The following is a 22515-nucleotide window of genomic DNA, read 5'->3' on the forward strand; positions in this document are numbered from 1 at the left end:
GGCCGCCTTATCGGTCAGGAATGACCTTTGCATTTTCCACAGTGACAGGGTTGTCCTGCGGATTGATCCTTCATTCATCCCAAAGGTGAATTCTCTTTTCCATAGAACACAGGAAGTGATTTTACCTAATTTTTGTCCAGATCCGACACATGACTTGGAGCGGCAGTGGCATACACTGGACGTTCGCAGGGCATTGAGGTGTTACCTCAAGCGTACGGAGCCTTTCCATAGATCGGAAGCACTCTTTGTATCCTTCCGGTCGGCTACCATGGGACAGAAAGTTTCAGCGGGCACCATTGGCAGGTGGATCCGCAATTGTATCACGGAAGCGTACCAGTCTCTTTCTCTACCGCCTCCGAGTCATCTTACGGCCCATTCCACTCGCAGTGCTGCAACCTCTGCGGCTTGGGCCACTCAGGTGTCCATCGAGGAGATTTGCAGAGCTGCGACATGGTCTTCGCCATCTCCATTTGTACGCCACTACAAGATCGACCGTTTTGCTTCGACGGACGCCTCCTTTGGTAGGAGGGTCCTTCAGCAAGTAGTCTCTGTGAAACCCGATCCGGCCTTATCTGTTTCCCCCCCCATCGGGACAGTAGGGCTTTGGTATGTCCCATTGGTGAATTCTCCATCTCCTGTACTGGAGAAGGGGCATTGTCTTACCTGAACGCCTTTTCTCAGTACGGAGATGGAGAATTCACATCCTCCCTGAGGTCAGATAGGCCGTTCTAGGGAATTAAGAGCCAATGTCAAGTTCATCTGCAGCCGCTTCGCCCTCGTTAAGACTGGATCTCCTAGCAAGAGGGGCGTGGCAAGTTTGGCTACTTGGTCTCAAGATCAGGCAGACAGTGAAAACCCATTGGTGAATTCTCCATCTCCGTACTGAGAAAAGGCGTTCAGGTAAGACAACGCCCCTTTGTCCAGATGTTGTATCAGTAATACTTTATTGATTAACCATTAAGCCAAAGCAGAATATAGAATATAAAACACAGAACAATAATAAGACCATATGTTAAAAACAGAATAAAAGAAATAAGTGCTGTAAAAGAAAATGCAAATCAAATTTTCATGTCACCCTACAATTTACCTCAAATTAGAACCACATATGCAGTTCTTAGCTATACTGTTTTATTCAAGTAAAAAGCCATATTATATGTAATTTGGGAGTTCTGACTGCACATGAAATCTATTGTTTTAATATAATAATCCCGATAGGACATTCATCTATTGTGCAGTTCCAGATACTGATTTATCTCTTTCTTATATTATTGACATTCAAATAAAATATGTGTTATGTCTTTTGTCTCTGGGGCTTCTCAAATATAAGTACAGTCATTATACGGGATTTGATTAAGCCTTCCTTATTTAACGATTGTGTCCAGCTGCTCAATCTTGCTTGAGTAAATAGCCCCCTATGGTGTTTGGCATTTCTGTACTTAAATACTTGGCAATTTCTAAGGTATGTTTATAGTGGCTCATCCATTTCAATGTGCCAGCCGTCTAAATGTTAATTTTTTTTTCCTTTCTATAAAACGACTGCATATTTACAAAACTACATTTATGACCTTACAGAATAGAATAGGTTTCCTATTTATTTTTAATTCTTCATAGTAAGTTGTGTGATGCTGTGAAGATATTGCTGGTTGTAAAGTGTACTAAATGATATTCTTTGTTGTTTGGCTTTGAATGCAGACAGAAGCATTAGTAAGCCAAAATTTATGGCATAACCTATTGTGTATGAACTTAGCCAACTGTGGCTTATTCAATAAACTAATAGTTAAGCAAATTGTACACGTGCATGATCTGCTAAATGATTATTAATGCTACTTTTCTATCCCAGTCTGGCCTGGGTTTTTTCAAATGTTTTAGACCAGAGGTCCCCAACCCCCAAGCTGCGGACCGGTACCAATCTGCTGCCCGTTGGGAACCGGGCTGCACAAGCAGTGGACAAGTGTGTGAATTTCATTTATGCATGTGCGGGAGCTAGGTTGTGCGAAACGATCCCCTCTGTCACCCATGCAGCTGCTGGTCCAGATTGAGGACTGCTGTTTTAGACTGTAACCTCTGCCATCTCTGACGGTTGGTCCTGCTTTGGACTAGCCATGTTCATGTATATATTCTTCATTCCAAGTATGAATATTGACCCTAAAAAGGTGCCTTTTATCATATCATACCTGTTGAGCTCAATATAATATACCTGAACTAGTAGTGGCTTTTTCAGATATTAAGGGAATAGAAAATAGAAAAGACCTCCTCCCTTTATTGTCTACTGATTTGTCAATGTGTGAAATGAAGAAGTAAGAAATTTAACCGGGATATATAAATGCCTGAAATATATATCACAGAGTAGCTATTCCTTTCTAGATGAGTGATTTTGGAAAAAGAGACTGTTTCTTATTTAAAACTTTCCTTTGAGTCCTAAATCTCCCATTGTTTTGTTGTGTGAAAAATTCAGCAGGCGTAAATCCTTGGAAAAGAGAGTCAAGGCAGTAGGGAAGAAGAAGTGTTTTATCATGTAGTGATGCTCTGGTTTGATCCAGTATACAAGTAATAATAAAGGCAGAATACAAATAAATAGTGTTATGTTTATTATATGGAATAGAACAGTGATGGCGAACCTTTTAGAGACTGAGTGCCCAGACTGCAACCCAAAACCCACTTATGTATCGTTGAGTGCCGGGTGGGTGTGGCCCATTGGGTGGGCATGGCCCATTGGGTGGGCGTGGCTGCGGTGGTAACGACAGACTGGGTGGGACTAAAAAGTTCAATCAATCAATTCCAACTTTGCAAGATCTTTTTTTTCCCCGCGAGAAGTTGAAATTGACTGATTGAACCTTTTTTTTCCCCAACATGGCGGAGGCCTAAAGCGAAAAGGTTTTATAAAACCCAGCTGAAGGCCTAGGACTGGGGCGATGGCGCATGTGCCCACAGAGAGGGCTCTTGAGTGCCACCTCTGGCACCCGTGCCATAGGTTCGCCACCACTGGAATAGAACATGTTCATTAGAGTTATTACAGAAGTTAACAGACTGCCTTATAGCAACATCTCAAGGGAAACCAGCCAAAGTCCAGCTAAATCAGTTTTGAGTGCACTCATGGTTGCCACAGAGATTGTCACTATTACTTGAAATATTACTTGAAATGTTCAGACCAGTTTTATTTGCAAAGTTGTGGAGTTGCAGCATCTCTGCAGTCACATGGTGATGATTTCCAATGTTTCCTGCCAGCTTCCCACAAGCAAAGTCAATAGGGAAGCTGGCAGGAAGTCAGAAGTCGCTCCTGCTTCCACTGCTTTTTTGCCCGCCTGTGGTCATTCTCTAGCTGTTTAGGTAACTAAATATTGATTTATCATTGAAGTTTGTTTGCCACTATAATTAGTTCTCTATTTATGATCTATAGTATACTCTGCTTAGATGATCACAGGACGGTTCAGCATTGGAGATAAAAAAAAATATGGTCAGCCTAAAATTCAGTATTCTGTTTATATCAGACGCCATTACCTTTCTTTCAAAGGATAATCCAATTTTTATTTTTATTTTTTTAAAAAATGTTTAAATATTAGTTTTTAAAATTTCTATATTATTTGTTCACTTAATAGTAGAATTAAACAAGAATCTTTTTCATAATCATTTTTTGAAGAGTATTCCAGGCTTCAAGGATTTCTTAAGTTAGTAACTTCTGGTTATAGACCTTCTGAGGAACACTTCCTTAAACCAGTGGCCCTCAAACGTTTTGAGTTCCAGAGACCAGTTCTATGTTGGGCATTTTTTCCATGGACTGGAGAGAGTGGTTTTGTGCACTGCCTGGATCCCATGTGTGCATGGATGGGGCCTCGCTTGCTTGCGAGGCCCCATCCATGACCACAGCCCGGAGTTGGGGACCCTGCCTTAGTGTGCTATTCTATAGGCCTGTATAGAAATGGCCTGGGGTCATGTTCCCATGTATGCCTTCCACATAGAGGAGAAAGCACAAGTAAGGTGGCCCTTGAAAGTTCTAAAATCTTATGCCCAGCGTTGCTTTGGATAGTGAGATGGGCAGTACATAAATTTAGTAAATAAAATAAAAATAAGAGAAGTAAGCTCCTTGAAGCTCCTTGTATTATATTATTGAAACCTTAAGAACATTTTTGAGTTTTGCCTGCAAGCAACATGCCAAAAACACCAACTTGCCATACACCTTAGCTACATGAAATCCAAAGACAGCTGCTGTAAACTAAGTAAAAAGTTGGCCAATAAAATGCAAATGTTATTTGTTCTTGGATTCAAGTGGATAAGATATACTTTTGACAAATACAGTATTAAGAAATGGAGGTGGATTCAATCTGCTTCTTTGTAGGCTTTTTTTTAGCCCTATGGTCAGTCAGCCTATTTTGCTTTGTAAAGCAGCTTGTGCCATATAGGGAGACTGAATTAGGGAAAGGCTTCCTTATCCTAACTAACAGATAAAGGATTGGCTTTCCTTTGAGGCATCTCCACCCAGACTCTTTATGTGCATTGCCCTGTAAAAACAAAGTTAAATGCTGATAAGAAGCAGTTATGCCTAGCTCCAACAGGTCTGACCTTCAGTTGGTTTATGTAGTTTATGACTGCATGATGGAATTATTCCTCAAGGCATGGTAGAAGAAAAGGGATTTGAGGGGGAAAGGGCAGTTATCTTTCTCTCTTTCTCTTAGGAAAGAATGTGTTCAAGAGTTTTCAAGTTGCTAATTACTGAAGAATTTCCTTATTAGAGGAGCCCTTATTACTTTGCCCCCTCGACATCTCTACTCCCTCCATCTTAAAAATCTGATCATGTGGATCTCCAAGAAAATCTTTCCAATATGGGAAATGATCAACTCAGAATTTATTTTAATAATATGTGGCGGTTGTTAGGACTACTTGGTGAACTTGTGAAGAAAAATATATTAGCTTGCGTGGACTAAAATGATGCTTACAAAAAAAAAAGTTCTGAATGAAAGCAGAAGTGAGGTTTGCACCAAGAATCTGCTAGAATATTGGAGAACATAATTTATTTTTAGAAGTAGCCCTAATCTTAACTCTCCAATTTTGCTCTTCCTTTGCATGCAAACCAAAAATTAAATGCTCAGTAGGATAGTGGGAGGTGTAGTCCTACACATCTGGAAGTTGAAAAGTGTAAAATATCAACTGAATGGGATTTATGCCTCGTTGCTTCCAGAAATTGCCATGATTTCTCAAACATGAACTAATCTCCATTGTGATTCTGACTTGTGAAGGAGCGCCAGGCTCAGTTTTAATAGGTTTGGCAGTGATACAAGTAGGCTGTACCAAGATGGGCACAGATTAACTTATCTGCAGTAGGGTGCAGTTTGTTCATGGTAAGCCACAAATTTCCACAGTTTCAATAGCAGTTTATTTTAATTAAACCTTGGTACTCACCTTATATGTCTCCTGTTTTTGAAACACTTTAATCAATCAGAGATTGTGGATGATTGGTGACTTGGGCTGTGGATAGCATATCTAGTGGTAAGGCTGCCCTACCCATTTGCAGTATTTGTGAAGATTCTACTCATATTTATTTTTCCAAGCATAAATTGTACAGGCAAAAATGGAGATGAAAAGCTGCCATATTTGTGGTTTGTTTGGGCATTTTGCCAGAACAGAGAGGAAAATAATAGCCTTTGCAAGTGTGTTTATTTTTTCAGGCCATTTCATCTTTGGTATTTGAAGTTTGGATTAATTAAAATTAATTAATCTGTTTGCATAGAAAGCCAAGAATCTGAGTTATTAGCAACTTAATAACTTCGTTCTTGCAAAAATTGTCTTGAGAAGTCTTGAGTAAGTTCTCCTATTAAGTAGGGTGTTTTTTTTAGCTCGAAAGCAGAAACATTACACAGTATTGAAGTATGGAGTGCTCTGTATCAGGTGGTCTAATAATTCCATTTCCTAAACATCCTCAGGCTTTCTTTAGTAAAATATTTTTTTAAAATCTCTATCTGTTCTCCTGAGCCTGTTAACCTCGCTCATGTTGCTGGATCTACTTTGGCTTCATATGACTGGAGTTCAAAGAACTGAGATTTCTGTTAGTGTAACTAGTGGTGCTATCCACACAAAGAAATTTTATGATTAAATACAGATGTTCCTCATTTTACAACCACTTGTTCAGCAACTGTTTGAAGTTATGACAGTACTGAATGAGGAAACTTACAATCAGTCCTTGTAGTTGCAGCCTTTGCAGCATCCTCTCGCTCACATAATTGTGATTTGGGCACTTGCAAACTGACTTGAAATTAAAATGGTTGCAGGATCCCTTGGTCAGGTGATCACCATTTGCAGTCTTCACTGCCAGCTTCTAATGAGCAAAATCAATCAGGAAGGCAACAGAAGGTTGCAAACAACAATCAGGTGACATTGTGCCTAATGACAGTGCGGGATTCGCTTAATGACAGCAACCCTAATGGCTGCAGCTGCATAAATTGGCACAATCACATGCCACACTTAATGACCCCATCGGTTAGGGATGGAGTTCCCAGTCCCAATACTGTTTAAGCAAGGACTATCTATACTTTAAAGCAGGGGTCTTCAAACTTGGCAACTTTAAGACTTGTGGACTTCAACTCCCAGAATTCCTCAGCCAGCCCTGAGGAAGTCCACAAGTCTTAAAGTTGCCAAGTTTGAAGATCCCTGCTTTAAACTCTGTCTCTAGAGAGCATCTTGAAGGTGCCAATGCTGTTTTATGCTATATAATTCTGTCTCAAAAATTAGTCCATCTAACGTTAACTTCATTTCCACTTTGCTTCTTTGTCAGTATTATTGGACCTTTTTTAAATGTAGGTGGGACAGTGTGAAATAGTATGCAAACTATATTGAAAATTGGGCCAAAAGCATCAGGTAAAATACTGAGCTTTGGAGGTGTTGCTCTCATCAATAAAGTTGAGGACATATTTTATTCCTTAGGCTGAAAGTGACCTTTTGACACGCAGCTTCCTTGCATATAAAAATTATTATCAAAATAAGTAAGAGATGATGGAAAGAAAAAAACCAAAGGGTCTTGGCTACTTTCTTAAATATATGAATATTTCAGAAATAAATACAAATATAAATACAAGTATTTATAAATTTATAAAGTAGATAAATACAAATAAACCTTAAGCTTAAAATGCTCATACTAACAATATATTCATTTAAAACAGATCTGAAGGATTGTATTATAGAGCTTTAATTGACTGGCTTGGTTTCACCTGCAGGTGAATAAATGAAGCTTTGATGTTGACCTTTATAAGATCCTAAATAATAACAGCAAGTTTATTTAATGAGAGCATTTGAGAACATAATAAGGTAAAAAGAATAGACATTAAATCTGGATTACAAGGCAAAACTGCTTTCTGAACTGTCTCTCAAAAGATTATAAGAATGGGATTTACCACTAAGTTTCTTTACAAAAAAATTCTGGCAGGTCTGTGTAAATATTCTAACTATAGTCTTTGTAGTTATAGCTGTGGTAAAGTGCAAAATTCTTGGGACAAATGTCCTTCTTTGCACAGGAATAAGTACCATATAAGTGAAACTCCTTGGTTCCTGTAAAAGCCTAAAAAAGGAAAGTTGTCACCGGGCTATTGATAATGTTTGGAATAGGATACTGATGTTTTATTTTTAAAAATATGCTAGTTATTTATGAATGGTGGTTTGAAATAAAACTAGAATTTAAAATGAATTTAAAATCTACTAACCAACCAGGAAAAAAAACATAAAATTGGTAGTAACAGGTTGTATTTCTCATAATCATTGTAGATTATCCCCAAGCCAATTCGATCTAGTGGTCAAGGCTCCAGCCTAGAAAGCAGGAGATTGCAGTCTAGTCCCGACTTTGGCATGAAAGCCGGTTGGGTGACTTTGGACCAGTCACACACTCTCAGCCCAATTCAACTGATGGGGTTGTTGTTGTGTGGAAAATAGAAGGAGGAAGGAGTATTAAGTAGGTTTGCCACTTTGAGTTACTTATAAAAATAAAAAAGATGGGATTAGAAAATCTAAAAAAAATGCATACAACTACGTTCACTGACAAATAAAATATTAACTTGCCTGATATAATAAAATGTTTTCTTTGTTCAGCTTCATGTTTTAGATTTTGACTGATAACATAAATTACATTTTATAAATGAATAATGTATGCTGATAGTAAAAGACCACTGCTCATACATCTGAATTGCTACATAATCCCTGAATACTTGACTTTCAGTATCACCATAGTATGCTATTCCATCCTTCACTCTGCCCTACCAAATTCTTAGATCTATGTTTCTTAACCTTGGTGGCTTACAGGTGTGTGGACTTCAACTCCCAAAATTCCCCAGCCAGCATATTGTCTTCCATGCTGGTTACTTCTGCTTAGGGGGCTTACAGGACCAGCATGTTGTGGCTCCATCTTGTGAGCCCTTCTTATCGGAGGAAGAAGGCTCCGAACATGAAGGAGAGGAGATGGCTAGGCCTCCCTCTCCAGGACCCTCCTCTTTGGCAATGCCTCAGGTGTCTTCTGATGGAGAAGAGATTGACCAGGAGCCAGGTGGTTCTGAGATTGGCCAGGAGCCAGGTGTGTCGGATAATGAGGAAGAAAAGTTGTGGCTGGATCCATGCCAGCGTAGGTGCGACAAGCGTGCGCAGCAGAAAAAGAGACGTGCCAGAGATTAAGCTGAGTCACTGGACCACACCCCACAGGCTATAAAAAGGGTGGTGGTGGCCATTTGGACCTCTGTGACGGACAAAAGCTGAATCTCTGGCAAAGTAGTGTGCTGTGGCTTTAAACTGTGTGTATTGTTTTTGTTTCTGTGTGTTTGGAGTAAAAGGTCTTGGGAGGCAGCTACGGAGCTGCTGCAAAGTTTCTTATCTGTGAAGTGGTGTCTGGAGAAGTCTTTAAACCCTCGGCTGGCTGTTTGGGTGTGTGGGTCGGAACGGGGACAGAACATCTTGTCCGTCACCCCGAACATACTCCTTCGTTAACCCACGATGGACCAACAGCTGCAGCAGCAGGTACAGCAGCTGATAGATGCCAATCAGCTCCTACAGCAGCAAGTGACCCAGTTACAGGCTCAACTTGCTTTGGGGAATGCTCCTGCAGCTCTCCCCCCCCTCCTCCTCCTCCCCGTTCAAGATGCCCAGTGAACGTGCCAGAGAGATTTTCTGGGCAAACGGAGCTATTCCTGGCCTTCATGGGACAATGCCAACTCTTTATGGCGATGAGGCCGGAGGAGTTTCCGGATGATCGGGCTCAGGTGGCATTTGTGATTAGCTACTTTTCTGGCTCTGCCGCCCGATGGGCCACGCCCCTGTTGTTGCAAAACAGCCCATTACTCCTGGACTACCAGGGCTTTTTGCAACACCTGCGCGTCATGTACGAGGACCCCCTGCGCGTTCAGACGGCAGCGAGGCGCATCAAGGACCTCCGCCAAGGAAACCGCGCCCTGCAGGACTATATCGCCGAGTTCCGACTTCTAGGCCAGGACTCGGCTTGGAATGAGGTGGCGCTGATGGATGCTTTCCAGGACAGCCTCTCGGGCAAGCTGCAGGACAAACTGGTGCGGATGGAGATGCCTCTGACCCTCGACGCCCTGGTGATCCAATGCCTGCGCATCGACGCCCGCCTGCAATGGCGACGGCCTCGGCGGCCCCTTCCAGAACCACCGACAGCTTTGGCACCCCCGCGTTTCGCACCGACAGTACCCCGGACCACCCCACGCTTTGTGGCCCCGGCTGAGGAGCCCATGGAGCTCGGAGCAGCTAGACCTCAACTGACGGCCCAGGAGCGGATGCGGAGATGCCAAGGGGGATTGTGCCTCTATTGCGGCGAGGCTGGACATTTTGCCGCCTCGTGTCCCAGGAAGCGGAGTGGGGGCGCTCAAGCCTGTTCCGGAATCTCGACGCGGCCAACCGGGAAACGGGCCAGGCCTGGCCTAGGGGAAACCCTGGGCCAGGCACGTGACCATGCCCCACCGGAGTCGGCGACTGTGGACTGTGAGCCCCCTCGGCACCTGATTCTGGACACCCGGGTGTTGTTGGCCAATCGGTCGGAGGGGCTTCAGGCACACGCGCTGGTGGACTCCGGGGCCACGATGAACTTCATGGAGCAGGCCTTTGTGGCCTTTTTTAAGGTTCCCTTGGTTCCGGTGGACCCTCCGTTGAGGGTTGAGACTATCGATGGGCGGGAACTCGTGGCGGGGCCCATCAAATTTGCTACCCAGCCCTTGCGCCTCGCCATTGGGACCCACGAGGAGGCGATCCAGTTTTACGTCACGCCGGACCTTCATTTCCCATTGGTCCTGGGGATGGCCTGGCTTCGGGCCCACGATCCTCAGGTGGCATGGTCGAGAAACGCCATCTCGTTCCCGAGCCTGCAGTGCGTCGACCATCTCCGCTACACCTGTGCCGGCCAGGACGTCTCCACCCCGGCCGTCTCCTTGCCTCCTGAGCTGACGTCCTTCGCCGATGTGTTTAGCAAAAAGGATGCGGACCGATTTCCCTTGCATTCGACCCTACGACTGCCCGGTGGACCTGCTGCCCAATGCGCCACTGCCCGCGGGCCGCCTGTATTCCATGTCGGAGCCCGAATTGGCCGCCCTACGGGACTTTCTGGACAAAAATCTGGCCCGAGGGTTCATTCGGCCTTCGTCCTCCCCGCTCTCGGCCCCGGTCCTCTTTGTGAAGAAGAGGACGGGGGACTTACACCTGTGCTGTGATTACCGGCGCTTAAACACCATCACAGTGAGGAATCGCTACCCCCTGCCGCTCATCCCGGAGCTGATGGAGAGGTTGCGGGAGGCCTCGCTCTTCACCAAGCTCGATCTCCGAGGGGCCTACAATCTGGTGCGCGTGAGAGAGGGGGACGAGTGGAAGACGGCGTTTGGCACCCGATACGGCCACTTTGAGTACAACGTCATGCCGTTCGGGTTGACCAACGCCCCCACGGTCTTCCAACATCTGATGAATGACGTGTTTCGGGACATGTTGGACCGGTTCGTGGTGATCTACCTGGACGATATTTTGATTTATTCCCCGACCCAGGAGAGCCACCTCCAGCATGTCCGCCAGGTCCTGCAGCGCCTGCGGGAGAACCAACTCTATGCGAAGTTGGAGAAATGTTACTTCTTCCAGACTTCCATAGAGTTCCTCAGGCACATCATCACCCCCGAGGGCATTGCGATGGACCCGCGCAAGGTGGAGGCCTTGCGCAGTTGGGAACCCCCACGTTGGGTGAAAGACATCCAGCGTCTGCTGGGGTTCGCCAACTATTACCGGACCTTCATCCCGGCCTTCACCACCCTGACCTTGCCGCTGACCCAACTCCTTTGGAAGAAGGTCCCGTTCCAGTGGGGGGCCCCGCAGCAGCAGGCCTTTGAGGTCCTCAAGCAGGCCTTCATCATGGAGCCGGTCCTGAGGCATCCCAATCCACACCGTCCGTTTGTGGTCGAGACGGATGTGTCCAATGTGGCAATTGGAGCGGTACTGCTACAGGCCCCAGTGGATGGCGACACTCTTTTTCCCTGCGCTTATTACTCTCGGAAACTCAATCCTTCCGAGCGCACTGGGCAGGCCTGGTTCCCTCCCTCAGGGACAGTAGGCTTTGGTATGTCCCATTGATGGATTCTCCATCTCCTGTGCTGGAGAAGGGGCGTTGTCTTACCTGAACGCCTTTTCTCAGCATGGAGATGGAGAATCCACTCCCACCCTGATAGGTTATTAGGCCTAGATCTATATTTCTGAGCCAACACGTCTTGCTGTCAGTCATGGCTTCGCCTGCGTCGAGACTGGGATCCTCTAGCCCAGGAGAGGCGTGGCAACTTTGGCTGACTTGATCTGATTGGGCAGGAACACAGTCTAAACCCATTGGTGGATTCTCCATCTCCGTGCTGAGAAAAGGCGTTCAGGTAAGACAACGTCCCTTTCCTTGGATGAATCCTAACAACAAAGCTGATATATTACATTGCTCTGAAACACAGTATACACACTTGCAACAAGGTTCATGTGTTACAGTAACCCTAAATTACCCTACCTGCGTATGCTTTAGTGCACTGAAATATGTGGTGTCTTTGATTCACGGCAGTGAGTGAATCCTTGGAGAGAAAGGATATTACTAGTGCAGTTTGGAAGTTTAGTCCCCTGCCTTTGGACAGTAAAAGGAGCCCAGCTGGATCAGAGGAATATTTTTTTTTAATGGTTCATTGGGTGAAATTATTTCCAGAATTTGTGCCTTTCTTCTTTAGCATTTTCACCCTTCCATCTTGATTTAATATCCCAACAGGTCTGAAATAAAATATTATAGTTTCATGTCAGTTACTAGGAGTGAGAGCTTTTGTGGCTTATTGTAAGCTGCTAAACTGTATTTTAGCAAATGGGGACTTGAACGTGGCCAGGGAGTAAGAGAAAGAAGGCAGCTGTCAGGCAGCTGAGATATCGAGAAATTCCATGTTGCTTAAAAGTTTACCACTTCCTGCATAGTGGCTGTGTTTGGCCTTTTAATTGTTCATTCTAGTATGAGTATATAGTTACATAATCATGTCATCACTGTATGTAAATACTAGCATGTAAACATGACTCTTTGGCCTTAAATTAGTTGTATGTTCTTTTGAGGCATTACTGTCATACTGCTCTTGGTACACTTATTTATAAAGTTCCCTTTTAGAAAGCATTTCCTCACTAACTGTGCCATAACTTTTGTTGTTGTTGTTGTTGAAATGTTTCCTAGTTGTATCTCTCTCCCCTACTACTCAACTTTGTTCCACCCGACTCTGCCTTACTTTATTATTACCTAAATAAAGCCTAACAGTCATCGAAACTTTTGTAAATTTGGAGCAAAAGATATTGCCAGGCCTGCTGTGCCTGACCTAGACCTGCCCCATAAATTGAATTATTTTGATGATTTATTGGACATGTTGCTCAAGAGTGTCTGCCTTCTCTTTGTAATTCAAGGGAGTATTTCTGCCTCCTTCCTTGCAAAGAATAGAGAATAGTACAGGTAGTCTTCAACTTACAACCACAATTGAGCCCAAAATGTATGTTGTTAAGACATTTGTTAAGTGAGTTTCTCTTCATTTTACGACCTTTCTTGCCACAGTTGTTAAGTGAAGTGCTGCAGTTGTTAAGTTAGTAACACAGTTTGTTAAGTGAATCTAGCTTCCCCATTGACTTTGCTTGTCAGAAGGTCACAAAAGGGATCCCATGACCCAGGGACACTGCGACTGTCATCAGTATGAGCTAATTGCATCTCAGTTTCGATCATGGGGATTTGGCAATGGCTATAAATGTGAAAAATGGTCATAAGTGGCTTTTCCCAGTGCCATTGTATCTTTGAACAGTCACTAAGCGAATTCTTCTAAGTCGAGGACTACCTGTAATGATGTTTTTTCTGTCCAAAATTAATTCACTTTGTCTTCCAACCCCACCCCCCACCCCCCCGCTTTGAAATGTTGAATGACAAACATACCTGACTCATACCCTCCAGTTGTGTTGAGAGGGCAATTTCCAAGCGCAACTTTCTGGGAAGAAGTTGCAGTCCTAACATACTTAGGAAATCTGCTTTATTTATTAGTTATGTGAGGAAGGGTGACAGAGAGATGAGAACTATGCATTATTTTAAAGCTTCTATCTTTGTCCTAATGTTTACATTGCATTATTTCTGCTTTTATTTTACAGCAGCTTTTGCCAGGGAAAAAATTTTGGGAATCTGATGATTCAAGCAAAGATGGACCAAAAGGAATATTTTTGGGTGATCAGTGGAGAGACAGCGCTTGGGGGACATCAGGTATTTTGAATTACCCCGATTTTAAAATAATTCTGTTATTTCTGTTTTACAACTAGACTTCTCTTTCTCTTGTTTCCTTAAAATACTTTAGAACATTTGGTATTTAAAAGTGGTCCATAACTGCCAATTATTGTAAAATTAAGTATAATTTTATTGATTAAGGGAATAATACAGGATAGCGAATTATCTTGAGTACACTTTTTAAGGAAGTGAAAAGAAGGTCAGGGCTGACTACAGCCCTTGAGGGGGTAACATTAATTTCTCTGCGCTGTTAAAGACTAAAATTCCTTAAAGGCAGAATGAAAACCTTTTTCATGAGGTGGTATTTTTTGACTGGAATGCCTTTCAGAGATTACATTGCACCATCTTGGAAAAGTATATTGCTTCCAGTTTATTTCAGCCACAATTCAGAGTGCGAATTGTCACTCTGAAATCCCTAAATAATTTATGACCAGGATATCTGAAACACCCAGTTCTTTTATTTGAGGCTGCTGATCATTTAACATGACTCCTGAAGGCCCTCAAGAGCCAAGGTTGATGGGTATTGTTGGTGGGAGCATCTGAAAGTGAAACACCTGCCAAGAGGAAAGAGTTTAGCTTCCTTCATGTCTGTGCTTTAAATAGACAGTAAATACTTTTCTGTATTATTTTACATGAAATGATGTGGAATATTTGTCATAGATGACTATAGCTTTTACTCTATAGGACAATGTCTCCTTGTCCTTAGGTTTCATGCTAACTTTTAGTAGATGTTTTTAATTGACCATTATCTTTGGTGACTTTTAGGGGGGGAAAAGTGAAATTAATAAAATTAATGAGTATATAACAGGGCACGAAGGATAAGGTGGGAAGTAATCATATGTTGCAGACCCCAAATATTTTGCTGGTAACAAATTTCCCTTTTGAGAAATTGTAACCTGTGACTGTTGTGGTTATTTTTGTCGCAGATCATTCTGTTTCCCAACCAATCATGGTTCAGAGACGACCTGGTCAAGGTTTTCATGTGAATAATGAAGTTAATTCAGTGCTGTCTCCACGATCAGAAAGTGGTGGGCTTGGCGTTAGCATGGTAGAATATGTGTTGAGTTCATCCCCTGGGGATTCCTGTCTCAGAAAAGGAGGATTTGTAAGTAATAATTAGATTATTTATGGCATTGCTGTTTTTGAATCAGTTATTTATTTGGGATATATCTGATGCACTGTCACTGTATTTGGAACAATTTTGAGTGAATCATCATCTTAATACCCCAAAATTACATTGAAATAAGGTAAAATTAAATAGGATTGAATTAAAACAGTAGTTAAACTTATAAGTGATATGCAGATTATGATGCAGAATTTTTCCAAATTGTTATAATTGAATTTTCTGACATGGTTTATGCAAAATTTAGCAACCCTCTATGCTTTGCACAGGGGCCAAGGGATGCAGAGAATGATGACAATGATAAAGGAGACAAGAAAAATAAAAGTACATTTGATGGCGATAAATTAGGTGATTTGAAGGAAGAGGGAGACGTAATGGACAAGGCTAATGGTTTACCTGTGCAAAATGGAATTGATGCAGATGCAAAAGATTTTAGGTACGTAAGTTTCCATATGTGATGGTGCGCTGGGCAGGGCAGCAGTTCATAATGCCAAATCATGGTTAATATTCTCTAAGGAGAAAGGAACTCTGGACAGCTACGTAAACTTAACTTTTCTGATCAAGTCAACCAAAATGCCAGGTCTTGTAACCAGTTTGCTTAGCAACAATAAATTCTAATCAGTTGCTAAGCAAACTGGTTACAAGACCTGGCATTTTGGTTGACTTGATCAGAAAATTTAAGTTTACATAGCTGTCCAGAGTTGCTTTGTGTGAGATGGGCAGCCATATAAATGTGATTAATAAATAAAAATCCTAATTTAAAGTTGTTTTCATTGATAAACAGCAAACCAGGAAAATGAATTGGAGTGCTTCTCCAATTCCTTCTTCCAGAAGGAGTGGGTACGTATGCACATAATTCAGTGTTATGTAGAAATGTAGCCAAATACGTCCAGTTTGCGGAAAGTTTGTAATGTATTACAAAATTACTAGAGGGTATGATGGCTCAACAGTAAAAGAAGCAGAGCTTGTCAGATGGAAAGCTGACTGCCCAAGTTTGAGACTCAAGCTCTGTGCAACTGGTGAGCTCCTGTTACTTGGTCCATTTCCTGCCCATCTAGCAGTTTGAAAGCAGACAAATGAGAGTAGATAAATAGGTACCACTTGGTGGGAAAGTAATGGGGTTCTATGTGCCACAGTGTGTAGTCATGCTGACCAATGACCATGAAATATCTGGACAATGCTGGCTCCCTTGGCTAAGAAACAGAGATGAGCACCGCCCCCTAGAGTCAGAAATGACTGGACAAGGGGAAACCTTTGCCTTTTACCAAATTACTAGGCCTGGACTTTAAACTTGGAAGAGTGGAAAGGGCCAGGTAGGTTTTTCTCCAGCATAGGAGATGGAGAATCCACAAATGGGTTAGCTCTGTCTTCCGACCCATTAGACTAAGTCAGTCAAACTTGCCACGCCCGTCCTGGACCAGGACACACCCAGTCTTGACTTAGTCTCCAGCCCAGACGGACATGATAAGTTTGGCTCCCAGCTTAGCTGCAGGTTGTACAGATCTATTTTCATTTGTGGATTCTCCCTTAATCCCCTCGGTCAGCTCAGCAGCGCTGGGCTCAGCGTTGCTTCAGCTGGACTGCTGGAGGGCTAGGGCTTCCTCCTAGTCCTTGGTGAGAGCGGAGGCCTTCACTCTCCCACCCCCTCACATCGTTGTGGCGCTGGGATCAGCGCTTCAGTCGGGAACCCCCGCCCCTTCAGCTCCCCTGCTGGAGGGCTAGGGCTTCTTCTTACCCTGGTGAGATCGGAGACTTCCGATCTCCCACTCCCTCATATCGTTGCGGCGCTGGGATCAACACTTCAGCCGGGAAACCCCCTCAGCTCCCTTGTGTCTCCTAGAAGCCTTGGGTGGTTTCTTTTGCGGCCGGATAGTTGCGGCCACCATTTTGGCAGCTGCGTGGCAGCAACCGTCGCCGATTAGCTTCCCTCGTAGTCGTTTCGGCTCTTTGCTCCTCTTTCTGGCCCGGTGTTCTCTTCCCGCTTCCAGGACATCGCGCAGGTGTTCGCCTGCGGCCTTGTTGCTGGCCCTTCATAACTGATCGGCGTGGGCGCCATTTTGGAAGCCGCATGGCCGTCGTCGCCGTTTCCTCACAGTTGCCCTCGGACTACCTCTCTTGCCTGGCTTGATACTGTCCTTTCTCCCTCCTTTTCTATCCAGAGGGAGCAGTGGCGACCGCGGCCGGCATTTTGAACGGCCGGCATAGCCGAGAGGCCTATCCCTCGCTGGGAAGCCAGGGCCTAGTGGCAACTCTTGCCTCCAACTTCAAAAGTGAGGGTTCAGTCTCTTATTGCGATAGAGGTCTCTCTCTCTCTCTCAACACAAATACAACTCCATTTATTAAGTGAGGCTCCTCATAAACAGAATAGGGGTGTTTTACACAAACATCATCCAATAGGCCTATAGATTCCAAAACACAGGCCTCAACTGGCACCTCATTCCTCACCTGGCCACCATTAAGCGGCTGCGCGTGTGCTGGCTGTCATCACGTATGTGATTTTGCTGCCTCCGCAGATTCAACCCGCCGCGCGAACGTGCTGGCACTTGGCCTTGTCACCACCTAGCGCTCTACGAGCAAGCTGGCTATCATCGCATATGCGATTTTGCCGCAGCCGTAGATACGACCGGTTCTCCAACGGGCAATCACCGGTCAGGTAGTCAGGGGAGAAGGTTGGATCAAAGCGTCCATCTGCTCCAACTGTACTAGTCTAATCGGCCAGACGGTCTTGTCATAAATTGCACTTGGCTCCATAGGCCTGAGTTCCCTCTCAGCACTACCTGAGATATCTCACTGCATGATGGAGGACATCGAGGTGCCCCAATCTCAAGATGCTGGCAAGATCAAGGTGCCCCAATCTCAAGGTGGCCAGCAAGATCAAGGCCAAGGCAAAGACCATTAGGGAAGGAAACCTTCTCCAGCATGTAAGGAATGTAGAATCCACGAATGGGTTTTAGAAGTCCTCTAGCCCTCTTCCTCCTTCATACATCATTACAAGCTTGACAAATTTGCTTCTGCAGAGGCCTCATTCGGCCGCCAGGTCTTACAACAGGTGGTCCAATTCAGCACCGACACTTGACTGCCCTGCGTCCCACCCGTGGGGTCACATGGGCTTTGGTATGTCCCATTCGTGGATTCTACATTCCTTACATGCTGAAGAAGGGGCGTTGTCTTACCTGAACACCTTTTCTCAGCATGAGGAATGTAGAATCCACCCCCTCCCTTTTCACTTTAGCAGTCAGGTCAGTGTCAGCAGTTTGGGAGCCATCACGTCACACAATCATTGGCTTCGCCGTTTTTTGAAACTGGGGCATGGTCAGGCCCAGCAGGGGCGTGGCAACTTTGATTGATTGGGCTAGAGGACTTCTAAAATCCATTCGTGGATTCTACATTCCTCATGCTGAGAAAAGACGTTCAGGTAAGACAACGCCCCTTTCAAGCTGGCGGAAAAACAGGCTAGCAGGAGGCACCAGGCTTTGGAGAGGCCTGGGCAGGGCAGGGGCGGAGCAGACAGAGACCTCGGTCTTTGACTTCCCACTGAGGCCTCTGCTCAGGGGGTCTGGTCCCCGGTGGGGATTCCTACACACATCCCTCCTTCTGGGGAGGTTCACAATCCAGACACCTACCCGGCATCATTGGCGCCCTGGGCCCCACAGTCGGGCCCAGAGGCCACTTACACTCCCACAGCTGCCAGGCTCAGGATAGCTGAGCCTCCAGGAGCCCTTTCCACTGAACACCTTCAGGCTCTAATTTCACAGGCAGTCGACCAGGCCTTCGCTGCCAGGTCTTACCATATGCCTAGGCCTCCATCAGGGCCGACCACATCTCGGGGGAGGCAAACCGACAGGCGGACTTCTTGAGCAGGTCGACAGTGGACCACTCAGAGTGGCGCCTGCACCCGGACCTCTTCTGGAAGATATCGGAGAGGTTCGGCCTACTAATCCTACACCTGTTCGCCTCTCCGTCGAACTCCCAACTCCTGAGATTATTCTCCCAATTCCCGTCCCCAGGGACGGAGAGAGCGGATGCTCTTTGAGGTCCATGGTCGGGGGGGACGAGACACCGGCCCTGACTGCTTCCCTCCCACAGGGACAGTGAGGCTTTGGTATGTCCCATTGGTGGATTCTCCATCTCCTATGCTGGAGAACGGGCGTTGTCTTACCTGAACGCCTTTTCTCAGCTTGGAGATGGAGAATCCACTCCTGCCCCTTTAGGTCCAGTGTTAGGGGTCTGGGAGCCAACACGTCGGACTGTCGTCATTAGTTTTCGCCCTCGTCAAGACTGGGTGTGTCCTGGTCCAGGACGGGCGTGGCACGTTTGACTGATTTAGTCTAATGGGCAGGAAGACAGAGCTAACCCATTGGTGGATTCTCCATCTCCATGCTGAGAAAAGGCGTTTAGGTAAGACAATGCCCCTTCCCTTGTAAGCTAGGATTATTGACTGAGAATCCTGGGAGTTGTGGTTTGGGAGATCACATAGAAGTAGGCAGCTGCATTGGATCGTTAATTGAACAAGATAATTTTGCAAGACCTTATTGTGTTGCATTCAGATTTTATTGTCACTAATAAAATTATCCTGGGAGAGAATTCTAAAATGGTACCATGTCTGGGTTGAAGACGTTTATAATAAAAAAGAAAAGAGAAGCCATATATAAACCAACTAAGGAGAGTGTGTTGTAACACATACGTATACATGTTTCTATGGAGCTTAAATTAAGTGTATAGGAAATATGTAGGAGAAACTGAAAACAGCTCCTCCCCATTCTTTTTCAGCAGGACACCAGGGAACTGTCAGAACTCTGCCAGTGATGTGGATCTTTTAGGGCCAAACCAGAATGGATCAGAAAGCTTAGCCCAGCTAGCTAGTACTAATGGTGCCAAGCCTGTGGAGGATTTCTCTAATATAGAATCCCAGAGTGTCCCTCTGGATCCCATGGAGCATGTCGGCATGGAGCCACTTCAGTTTGATTACTCTGGCACCCAAGTACCTGTGGATTCTGCTGCGGCAACTGTGGGCTTATTTGATTACAACTCACAACAACAGGTAGCTACTACATTTATTGACCTAGATGCCTTTTTCAACCTCCTCTGTTCTGGCCCCATGTGATATGTAGCATTATTGTGGCAATAGGTACAAGTACCTTCTAGGGAAATTTTGACAAATAATGTAAATGCATCCTAAAGTTTGATAACAGCGAACTGAATTATCACTCAGGGACCATATAGTAGAGATTGAAAAAAAAAGAGGAAAATGCCTAGAAAGAGAATAAAATGAGGGAGGTAGCATGGGAACTTCCATTAGCCTTAAACAGAATGGCAGCTTTTAGGCATAACAAGAATTGCCATTTAATAGAATCTGCAGGGTCTCTCATTTAAGTAACCACAATTGGGACCAGTGGCCTAGTTGTTAAGCGAAGCTGTCACTCAGCAAAATGGCAGCTGTGCTTATTTTCAGCTTTCCTTTGCTTTATAGACCTGCAAAAGTCGTAAATGTGAGGATTGGTCACAGAGTTATGTTTTCATCACTGCAAATAGTTGCTGTATGAGGCAATCGCTAAACAACAATTGTATTTGACAGGGATAGCATTTATGGGCAGAAAGAAACTCTAGGTTAAATGAGCTCCTGGCATTAAGAGCATTGTAAAAAGTTGTAAAATTATTATTTTGTAATTGCTTATTTCTCAGCTGTTCCAAAGACCGAATGCACTTGCTGTCCAGCAATTGACAGCAGCCCAACAACAGCAATATGCATTAGCAGCTGCTCATCAGCCTCACATAGGTAAGCCTTCAGGTCCTGAATGGGTAAAAATCTGATCACCTTCTCTGTTACACTTATCACTTTGTTAAGTAACTCTGAAGATGGTGTTCATTTGTTTCAAAAAAGAGGATAAAGCAGAAATGATTATGTGATTTTACAGGATTTTTATATCCTTACCTTTATCGTGTCTGGCAGTGATGATGCTCTTGCCCTCACTGAGACTGTGAGTCTATAATGAGAACTTTTATTGGAAGGACTTGTTGCCTCTGAGCCAAACGTGAATTAAGCTACTTAAAAGATTTAACTGAGAAACACATTCTCCTGCCTCCTATTCCTCCTGAAATAGCCTCAGATAATGTTTGAACGAGAACCGAAGGCAAACAGAAGAATATATGCCTTATTATGGGGGTTTATAGAGCTGTTCCAAAAAAAATCAAACGTGGATAAAATGCTCTATGTAATTATTTAAAAAATGGAAAAGAACACATTTTAAGCTCTTTTTTAATAATAAATCAAAATGAGTAGTAGTTTTCTCAACAGAAGATCTCTAGATTTTAAGACTCTTGTCTTAATGCCTTGAATCCTTTGTTCTGTTAGATCAGAGATAGGTTGCTTACACACACACACACACACACACACACACACACACACACACACCCTGCAGAAGTTGTTTAGTAGGGTTGGAGTGCTAGCCAAGTTTGTTTTCACTGACAGGTATGCTTTCAGCAGGTTTAGCTCCTGCTGCCTTTGTGCCCAACCCTTACATCATCAGTGCTGCTCCACCAGGAACAGATCCCTATGCAGCAGGACTTGCGGCAGCTGCAACTTTAGGTGAGTTGCTTTCACATGCTCTTTGCTCTGGGACACTCCCCCACCCCCACCCCACAGATACTTGAGGCTCCAAGGGACTATCTTCCTTATGTCTCACAGAATTAGCTTTGTATCTTGAGTCACAGTATCCTTCCCGGCTTGCTGCCTTCCCCTACTTTGGCTTTCAGAGCGGCTGGTTATAGAGGTTTGGGAAGGGGGAGACCAGGGAAACAAAACTGACCCAAGTATGTTGTTTAGCTTGTCCAGACCCTTAAATAGTTAGAGCACTTAGTTTGGGCTTCTGGACTGAAAGTATAGGCATCTCAGGTGAAATATATCTGCCAATAAGCAAGTATTTGTTCTGGGTGATAAGTACTATTATTTTTGCCCATAACTGGAACATTTTAGTAAATTGGGCATGTGGCAGGGTTACCTTCTTTATCCCCTCTCCCCTTGGGCCAGATAGGGTTCCACTTAAGCTACCTAGCTCTTTATTTCTCTTGTTCAGTTAGTGGTGGATTAATTTGAACTACAAATCCCTGTGATGCAACTAGTAAAAGATAAAGCCAGTCCTTTGTTGGTGTTTTAGGGCCTGCCGTTGTCCCGCATCAATATTATGGAGTAGCTCCCTGGGGAGTATATCCCGCCAGTCTTTTCCAACAACAAGCTGCTGCTGCTGCTGCCACAAACTCCTCAAATCAACAAACCTCACAGCAGACCCAGCAAGGGCAACAGCAGGTAAGAAGCCTTGCCTCAAAGACAGCGCCTTCCCCTTGTAGTAGGTAGGTATGATCTGGTTGGTGATGACACGAGACCCTTTTTGTTGGTTTCCTGCTGAGCAGTCTCCTATTGGAGCCAAGTCTGCAGCGGTAGCAGACTCTCTTAATAAGTAGTTCCAAGGCTGAAACAATAAATGGGATCTGTGTGTTGGTCTTTGATTATGAGAAAGAAAGCCTGGTGTGTGCATAAAAGGAGGAGAGGCAGAGAAGAATGATGGAAATATGGCCAAGAATATTTGCTGAAATTCTCATTTACAGGCTGTAAGCTGTAAAGTGCTTT

At 44.3% G+C, this 22515-nt stretch overlaps 1 protein-coding gene and 1 non-coding gene across 3 annotated transcripts in view; both read left to right on the forward strand.

The window, feature by feature from the left end:
* The window catches only part of PUM1 (pumilio RNA binding family member 1), a 52776-nt gene that overhangs the window by 12440 nt on the left and 17821 nt on the right, over window positions 1–22515 (forward strand). The window contains exons 3-10 of one of the 2 annotated variants that reach the window (XM_015822186.1): window positions 158–198; window positions 13639–13747; window positions 14695–14873; window positions 15161–15327; window positions 19662–19932; window positions 20574–20667; window positions 21361–21477; window positions 22046–22194. In XM_015822186.1, the coding sequence (XP_015677672.1) occupies window positions 158–198; window positions 13639–13747; window positions 14695–14873; window positions 15161–15327; window positions 19662–19932; window positions 20574–20667; window positions 21361–21477; window positions 22046–22194 (1127 nt within the window). The remainder of the gene's footprint in view (window positions 1–157; window positions 199–13638; window positions 13748–14694; window positions 14874–15160; window positions 15328–19661; window positions 19933–20573; window positions 20668–21360; window positions 21478–22045; window positions 22195–22515) is intronic. The other variant, XM_015822187.1, reaches the window with a different exon arrangement.
* On the forward strand, window positions 20834–20922 carry LOC114922981. The gene has a single exon (XR_003810547.1). It is a non-coding gene; the product is annotated as a small nucleolar RNA SNORD103/SNORD85 (small nucleolar RNA).

This window comes from Protobothrops mucrosquamatus, unplaced genomic scaffold (assembly GCF_001527695.2).
Source record: "Protobothrops mucrosquamatus isolate PMUCROS unplaced genomic scaffold, P.Mucros_1.0 scaffold1486, whole genome shotgun sequence".
NCBI classification, from domain to species: Eukaryota; Metazoa; Chordata; class Lepidosauria; order Squamata; family Viperidae; genus Protobothrops; species Protobothrops mucrosquamatus.